The sequence below is a fragment of the Lutjanus erythropterus genome, chromosome 5 (genome assembly GCF_056507025.1).
Source record: "Lutjanus erythropterus isolate fLutEry1 chromosome 5, fLutEry1.hap2, whole genome shotgun sequence".
NCBI lineage: Eukaryota > Metazoa > Chordata > Actinopteri > Lutjaniformes > Lutjanidae > Lutjanus > Lutjanus erythropterus.
In genome coordinates, this window is record NC_139321.1 from 28,164,620 (window position 1) to 28,174,039 (window position 9,420).

The following is a 9,420-nucleotide window of genomic DNA, read 5'->3' on the forward strand; positions in this document are numbered from 1 at the left end:
GGAAATGTATACATACCTGTAAACTGTAGCAAGATATTTGTAGATTTATCCTGGATGATATCAAATATAACTTTGAGCTTCTGCTGGAAACGGTGCTTTTTGGTCTCTTAAGGTTTAACACATCAGCTGAAAGAGAATATTTTCTAATCAATCTCATTATACTTCTAGTAAATTTGTTAAAGTTTGCCCTCATTGTCATGTTGTTATATATTAAAACAAAAACATCTGTCAAACATACTATTTATGTTGTCCCCTGGCATGCTTTGTCTTATATATTTTTTGAATTATCTTTTCATTTATTTATCTAAATCTTATTAGTTTACCATTCATCACTTTATTTGTTTTAAAAAAAAAGAAAAGAAACTTCATCAGAAAAAGAAAAGCCACATGATTTACTTGAGACAAACTTTCACAGAGCTGTGGTATTGTGATAAGCCCTAATTAATAAATATCCTTTGCTGTGTATGTGGGTGCCTGAAGTAAACAGTGTTATTATTATTATTATTATTATTATTATTATTATTATTATTATTACGTCCATGAACTTGTTGTTAACATTGTTGTTAATGATATTATAATCACACCACATCCATTCCAATTAAAATGTCCCTAAAACAGGCCTATAAATAGATCTAAGAATAGGTCTAAATAGGTCTGTAATAACCAGTTTCCAGTTATACCAGTAAACTCATCTTACGTAGACTATAGTGTGACACTACCTGCAGGTCATCGTCATAATTATGATGTCATTATCCCAGAGTGACTAAATTTGTGCAGCCTAAAGCTGTCCAAACGCTCTGCTCATCATGGCACCACCAACATGAACAGCAGATCAAAGCAGGTCACAGATCACACCATGAGACACATTTAGTCCTCCAGGATGGATATACTGCACACACCTTCCTTTGGTGTAGAGTAGTTAACAAAGAACCACGCCATCCAATGGGATTAGAGACTGGCTTAAATGACGGTGGGATTGGTTGGAATACCATGACAACATTTCCCAGGTTGCACCTCCCACATGGGGTGACCAGGGGCTTAGTGTGAGCCTGATTACTTTTGTAGCTGTTGGGAACAAGATGTTAGTATTGATGAGCACCCAAACAAATGCATGGACATAGACTTACTTCTGTAAGTATTTCCTTTTAATTTCTTCTATCTTATTAAATTCTGCAAATTTCACACCTGTTACATGTGATTTAGTCATTAAATGGTGTCAGGAACCTGCAGTTTAGTGTTTGATTTGTTGCATGTTATCACTCATGTGCACTGTCATGAATAGTGTTTTTTTTGTTTTTTTGTTTTTTTTTGTTATTACGGAATAATGAATGAAATTACATCTTTTTTTAGTGATAAACAAAAGGTAATCTGCTGTAAGTCTGCTGTGGGCTCATTTAAGTTTTTTAAATCTATTATTACTGCTTATTATTTTTATTACACTTTAAACCTTTTGACAACTTCACTGGGTATTCTTTGTGCTTATATATTCCAGTGTTTTAGTCATTCATTGGTATCAAACAGTAGTAGTTTACTGTTCACTGAGTTCGAAATACTTTAATCAATTGATTCACTACATTTTATCACCCATGTGCCATTAATACATTGTTACTTTTTTCAGTAATCTTTACAGAAATATTAATAAAAATACATTATTCTTATTAGAGATTTAAAAAGTAATATACTGTAGAGCTGCAATAGGTTTATGTATATGATATCATTGGTTATTGTAATTTTTATTACACTTCAGAGCTTTTTACAACAAAGGGTATTCTTTGTGCTTCATGTCCCAGTGTCTCATTTTACTACAACTACTACTACTACTACTACTATTACTTTGATATCCCTAAAATCACCATATATGTTAACTTACATGGTATGTTATGTATGTACATGGATGACAGTATGGACAAGAAGAAAACATGCATTTAGAATAAAAAATAAACATCTCAGTATTGTTCCAGTAATTAGCAAAATAAACAAAATGCTTAAAATGCTTTTTGGTATTGCCAAAAATATTTTTGACATACATTCAATGTAAACACTAAATATATTATTAAATATTAAAATTAAACATTATTTATTTATTATCTATTTCCATTTACATAATTATTATTAATTCCATTTTTTACAATTGTCTTCAGTATTGTAATTATGCTTTGACAACATACATACATGTGTAAATAAAATAAAACCTACTGAAACTGAAAAATAAAATTAAAAATAAAATTTATGTTGTGTTTTTTAATCTCCACATGGAGCAAACACATACATCTTTTACATTTAAATGTGTGTGTTCAGCACTGTGGACAGGTGATGTCTCTGTATTTTAAAAACATTATTAACCACTGACATTGTGATACTGACTTGCTCTAATTAGCTAAAACTTCTGTGCAAACTACTCCTCATAAACATGGAAAACTGCAGTGGACTGGTGATCACCTCACTGTCTTGTTCTCTCCAGCCAAAACAGATATGGGTCAGCTTGTTACGGTAAAAACAGGCCGTTCTAAACTGGCTTTAGCAGATTATGGAGCCTCACCAGATGCACTGACTGGACAAAGGCCTGAAAGATCCTGTGTTTTTTTTAGCACATGGCCTGAGACACACCTGCTGCGTGTGTATTACAGGACTGGAGAGAACTACTCATAGTTCCTGAGACGTAGTAGAAGCTTTTGCTGGGCTCACACACGTCATTAGTACCATACAAGACAATATGGACAGTCACTGTGAAAAAGATAAGCATATATTCATGTTTGTATTAAGACTGACTGCAGAAAAATTCAAATCTTCTGGGGTTTTTTTTTGGTTCTCATTGATTATTCAGCCAAGAAACTAAAGAAAATAAACTAAGAAATTAAAGTAAGTTTATAGACACAGCTAATTTTATATTCTGGGGACTTGGAGGGAGCTACTTGGCAACTGAAGCTGCCTGGATGTCTGACCATCTGTAAAAGTCTCATAAGCCCACAGGAGACACAAAGGATCTTTGTGCTGGACCTGGACACGAACCCCCAGTGACTCAACCGACCAGACTTATTTATGTGTGTGTGACACACACTAAGAAGGTTGACCATCTGTCTGCAGGTACCAGTTCCAGAGAAGATGGTGGCCTCTGTGCACACCTTTCTCACCTCAAGTAAGCATGTTCAACCTGATGAGCAACTGCTGCACCTGGGTCTCCAAGATACAGGAGCCAATCAGGTACCAATAATGCATTTCTTGAAAAATGACAGGGTGAATGAATAAAATGAGTGAAATGTATAATGAACCGAGAAAAAAACTGATCGGTGATGCATGAGCTGGCAAAACGTCTGCATTGCACAAAAAAAAACAACACAGTTTTAAGCCAACATAATCAGGCTAACCTCAGTATTGGGCAGCAGCAAGCAGAAATGAAGGATTGATTCTGTTACTCATTTGGTATTGAATCCTTTAGAAGAATATCAATAATAAAATTCTAAGTATAAATGAAAAACGTGGGTGGCTGCATCCCTTCCAAACATTTTCAGTTATTTTCATTATTTTGAGTGTGCAGCCACAGACGGTCCCTTCTGCATCAAACTTGTGAGAGAGAGAGAGAGGCAGAAAGGAGGCACAGAATTCCTTAAAACGAAGAAAAAGATGTGCATTTTGTATTTTATTAATAATTAATGCATAAAGTGCCACTCTGCTTGCAAACTATTAAAAAAAAAATAATTATTATGTATCCTATATATTTCAAGAACATTTACCTCACAATAAATAAATACATAAATGATTAAAACAGCTATGAGTCTTATATTTTTTAAAAAATGAATTATTTGTTATTTTTGGCATAAACATCTAGCGGACCAAAGTGAAGCTTATGGTCGGCCAACTTTGGCTACTTTGGCCCTATAATGGTACCCAAAAATCATACTTGAGGAAAAGTAAGGATATTGAGCTAAAATATCACTTAAATAAAAGTGAAAGTCAGCCATATGAATGATACTTGAGTAAAAGACCTAAAGTATCTGATATTAAATGTATGTAATTCTGATATTAAATGGGCTTCAGTATCAAAAGCACAAATTAAAGTAAATTTGGCATATATTATAATACTCAAATAAAGTACATATACCACAGATTTTGATCATGTAAGTACAGTACTGTACTCCTGCTAGTCCTTTAAGTGAAACTCTTTACTGTGGACATGTCTCTGCAGGAAAGTGACCATTCTGGTGGTTGGTCTTGACAAAGCAGGGAAAACATCCTCCATCAGAGGGATGTTAAGAGGTAATTCAACATTGACTTTTAAAGCTGATTTATTATTCAAAGTGCCCTAAGAAGAAACGCAACAAACGATGACGTGCCTGTGCTTTCAGTCCCCCACGGTGGGGAATCAGGACCCACCCAAGGCTGCGTCAGAAACGAGCTGCGGGTGGAGAACTACCTGGTCACCCTGGTGGACGTGGGAGGTTCCGCGGAGTCGAGAGGAGGCTGGAGGGAGCTGCACGGAGAGGCCCACGGCATCATCTTTGTGGTGGACTCCAGTGACCGGCAGAGGATAAAGGAGGTCAAGGAGGTGCTCGCCGACCTGCTGAAGCAACCGAGGGTGGCAGGAAAACCCATATTAGTGTAATTACGCTCAACTTCACACACACTGTGCGAGTGAACAGCGCGCCCTGGTGGCCGATGGGAGGAAATGCTGAACTGACCGATCACTGTGCTGAAACCTTTTGTTTTCAGGTTGGCCAACAAACAGGACAAAATGAACGCTCTGCTGGGAAGTGAGCTGATCGAGATCCTGTCACTGGAGAAGCTGGTCAACCAGAGCCGCTCCCTTTGCCATATTGTAAGTGCTGTTCTGAACTCAACAGGCAGAAATCTCTTATATTTTCATTGTATTTATTTATTTATTTATTTTAAAATCAACAGACTTTCAATGAGCAATGTGAATTAACATTTCATGTAAAAAAAAAAAAGAAGTAGGAGGAAGCAATGTGCTTGTCTAATCTATATCTAATCAATAACACTCCAAAATCAATCTGAAAAAGAAAAAAGAAAAAGAAAACCAACAACAACAAAATCACTTTTGACGCGCTTTACGTTTCCTTTCCTCGTTTCTGCACATCACAAAAATAATTTCTTTGGATATCTTTTTAAAATTTCTTATATTTTTACTTTGATTGATTTCTTTTCCATAGTCTGTTCCATAAAATCACAAACTGATATACACAGAAAGCAAAGCAAACTTTTAAGACTGGTGTGAAAACAACATTGTTTCCAATTAAATACCCCTCTGGTGCCAAAAACTTTTTCTGTGTGTTGCCAGGAAGTAAATTATTTCTTGCTTTGTACGTCGTTTAATTCCACCAGATCCCTGAATTTCAATGCATGAGATTTTAGTTAGTGTGTTCCAGATGTTCAACATTGTTTACTACGATATGGTAACACCTCAGAGCAGTACAGAGTCTACAAGCCCTGTGATCCAAAATGTGTCTAATTTTTCCCAGAGCTCTGTGCCAACTTTGCTGGTACAAACGCTATATGAGGTTTCCAATATGTTTTGTGAGGTTTCCAGCAGATTTTGTGCTCAAATATCACACAGCAACTTCCTTTCAATAATATGCTTTTCCATCATAATTTATACTTCTGGTACTTCTTCCAAACAACACAAGTCTGGTTTGTTTCAAATATACTGATATTTTGTTTGGGTAAAATCAAACAACACTACTAAAACAGCCAAGGCGGTCATTTTGACCATTTTATATAACTTTCTTGAATTAAATCAGAGAGTGCTGCTGGTTCCTGACTATTCCTAAGTGTCTGTATTTCCATTTAAAATGTTTTTTAATATATAAATTACACAAAAGGCAAAGAAAATGTTATCAGTTTTACCCCTTTTGGCCACAGGCGGTCCTACTGACCACATGGAAATTTCCACTGTTGTTACATTTTGCACAGTTGGGGATGCATCTTGGTTGCTTAGCAACTATCATCGTTTCTGTCAATAAAACTTCATAAGTGGTCTCGATTTCCAATTTCCTGACATTAAAATACAAATAACTACTTAATTAGACTCAATTAAATCAGGTAAATGGAGACCGGGGACGGTTGTAACACTTTTTGTCTCAGCACCTATAACTCACCGAGTTTTTGTGTCAAAACTCTCAAATTTTGAAATTAAGTGCCCTTAATTATTACAAATAACAACTTGTTTTAGGTTTTATTTTTGTGCTCATTTGCTATGATTATTTTTTTGTGATAGTTCTAGGTGAAAATTTGTTATTATTAATGTTAAAATACCTTGTTTATAATCTTATTAAATAAGTGTTTCTTGCACCGAGTAATTCTAGATTAATCTAACATTTGAATGAGATCACTGATGGTTATTATCCTACAGACAAATACTGCTGTGAATATATGCAGTCATTACAGTTTACTTAATGCATAAATAAATATATAAACAGATCTTGCATTTACATTTTAGTGTAATTTCATTTTTAAAAAGATAATCTAACAGAATGAATGCATTAATCTCTTAGTCAGGTATGTATCAAGAGAGATAATAGAGTTTGTAAGTCAAAGGTCAAAATGACCACTTATGGCCATTCTAGTAGTTATTTCTGGCACTTCTAGTACTAATTTACCATCTCTGACCACCTCCAAGAGCTGCTGTAAATTTTACCCGGAACAGAAAACAGTGGTATCATCTGCAAATAAAACAAACATTGAAACAGACCAGACAAACACAAGATTGTAGAGAGATAGAACCAGAAACAGATCTTTTTCCTTTCCCTCTCAGGAGCCCTGTTCAGCCTTAATGGACCTGCGACGCTGGTCAGACAGGAAGACTCTACGAGGCCTTCGCTGGTTGCTGCGTGCTGTTTATCTGGATTACCCCGAGCTGTGTACTCGTGTAGCCCAGGACAGCAGGAGGCCTCTGGAACCAAGGGAGAAGGAGAAGAACTGGAAAAATGAGAAAGTACGCAGAAAAACCAAGGGGTAAGAGAACCTGCTTTCTTTTACACAAGTATTGTACAGATCAATGTAAACCTAAGCATGAATTTGAGCTTTTATGTTCAATGTTTTCTCACCTCAGAATGCGATCCAGTAAGTCAGACCTTCGTCAGGTTCGTCGACCGAAAGACAAGGAGAAAAAGACCAAGGGTGAAGGAAAGCTGCAGCCCATTCGAAACATGCTGCAGAAGGTTAGGAACATTTCCTACATTATTTTTTAAACTGCAGCCAGTGGCCACTTTATTAGGTACACCTAATAATAATGCTCAGCTTTGATTGACACCTTCAGAGAGGTATTAATTCAACTGTATGTTTATTGTTGAGGTTGTAGCTTGCAGTGGAGTGGAGGTGTTTCTAATGTTTTGCCCACCCCATTTACAAACATGAGGGAGGCAGAATGTTGGAGCCACATTTCAATAAAATACAGTCCAGTCCTGTGTGTTTTACGGATTAATCATCATTATTGCACGTGGGGACTTTGATTAGTTGAAGACTAACTGTTTAAAATGGCCTTTCATTGTCACAAACTGTCGCCTGATGAAGGTCTAGTACCAAAACATCGAAAATGAATATAATATTGCAAGAGTGCAAAAGTTTACTTGAAACCTTTTGGTCCACTCGTCCCTCTCACACACACTTGTCTCATTAAATAGATGTGCAAAATGTTCTTTTGTTCTTGAACATGAAAATTGTTGCAGGTACAGTTTTGTATTGATCAAGTAATCGATTAATTGTTGCAGCTCTTCACCTCATCTGCCTCTTATCTCACATTCTTTCCAAAAGTTATGGCAATAGCTATGTTGGTGTCCTTTTTGTTACCTTATTTTTGTATTTTGTTCAGCAAATTGTAAAAGTCCTCTATATTAATGTCATTTAAAATGAATGTTACAAAACATAGATGATGAATTAACTGCAGTCTTTAACTCACAGGAAACCACTCTGAAAAAGACACTGACGACAAAGAAGAAGAAGAAGAAGTCGGCTAAGGCCAAGGAAGGTGAAAAAGGTGAAGAAGCAAATGTACAGGAGGAGGAAGACGAGGGTGACGGTAACGAAGGAGAGCAAGAAAACTCTGGTCACAGAGAGAAAGCCAGCAGTGCCCTGATCCCCCCGAAAAAAGGCAAACCCAAACACAAAACAAAGGTTAAAGAAGAGACCACAGACATGCCAGAATCGCCTGAGAACGACGACAAGACGCCTGAAGGTTGAAATCAGTAACAAATAGCTTGTATCATTTGGCTGCTATCTGTTTAAGAATTAAAATCTAACGTGTCTGTTATCTTCTGTCTAGTTAAAGGTGAAAAGAAGAAGAAGAAGAAAGTTGTCAAAGTAAAACGGAAGAATAAGATTAACACGGAGGAAATGCCCGGAGCGTACCCTCAACATGTGGACCTGTCTGCAACCTTTGGTGAGCCTCATCCACTTCTTCACTCTCCAAATCAAATACAGTATGGACTCTGAAATGATGAAAAATCACAGCTCTGATATTAAAAAGATGACCCCCTGTTTCCTGATAGATCTTTACAGAAAAGCCATACAGGCTCTGAAGGAGCGACAGGATCAGGGACAGTGAGAGTGAAACCTGGTTGTGTCCTGTGACCTGAGAGATGGATGTGATCCACAGCAGTTATACTACATCACTTCATGAACCCTTAAACCTTTTATTTGTTCTTTTTATTTAACTGCTGTGTCTTTCGTCATTTTTTAAAATAGATGATCGCTTCAGATCTGATCCCTGAACCTCTGGGATGAAATTACACATGCCATTGTGTAGTGAAGGGCAGGCCTGCTTAATAGTGTAATTACTGAAGCATAATACAAAATAATAAAAAATACAACATGAATGAAATATTTAATGCATTTATTTTAAAAAACCTTTGTTGTGTACCTGGCCAAAATGTTAAAGCAGACTTTGTTTGTATAAAGCTATGCAATTTTGATTGTACGGGAACTGTATCCTTTTTTTTTTCTTTTTTTTTTTTACAATTATTTGAACATTTTCCAGCAATGAACAGTGCACTGAGTAAAGTATGGGACATTGTTGAAGTGATGAACAAATCTATGAAATTGTATAATAAACTTTTTACCACTACTTTGCATGGCATGGCTGATGTTTTTACACTATAGCAGGTGTCACAGGTTAATCATGGGGTGAGAGTGGATTCTTCTCTTTACAGAGAAGCCCGCTTTAGGAAATTCCTATGAAGTAATGGCCAAAAGCCATGCAGTATTCTGTTTGAATACTTCTGCACACTGGAGTCCCTAAAGAGTACTCGAATTGCATAATTAGATGTGGCTGGAAAGCAGAGACTCTTGTGGATTAAATGAGCCCTGCTACATACATGTGTGATGATGTTAGTCCCCATAGTAGCCATTTCATTGTATTGAGGCCATTTTTGAAACCTGACGTCACTGTATAAAATGAACTGTTGTGACCTC

General features: G+C 36.4%; 1 protein-coding gene across 1 annotated transcript; it reads left to right on the top strand.

The window, feature by feature from the left end:
- Nucleotides 1-1,003: 1,003 nt before the first annotated feature.
- On the top strand, nucleotides 1,004-9,073 carry arl13a (ADP-ribosylation factor-like 13A). The gene is made up of 10 exons (XM_084718442.1): nucleotides 1,004-1,131; nucleotides 3,085-3,201; nucleotides 4,184-4,254; nucleotides 4,344-4,596; nucleotides 4,708-4,813; nucleotides 6,767-6,966; nucleotides 7,064-7,172; nucleotides 7,912-8,185; nucleotides 8,273-8,389; nucleotides 8,499-9,073. Exons 1-10 carry the CDS (start codon nucleotides 1,112-1,114, stop codon nucleotides 8,552-8,554), a joined length of 1,323 nt encoding a protein of 440 aa, XP_084574568.1. The 5' UTR covers nucleotides 1,004-1,111; the 3' UTR covers nucleotides 8,555-9,073.
- Nucleotides 9,074-9,420: the final 347 nt, after the last annotated feature.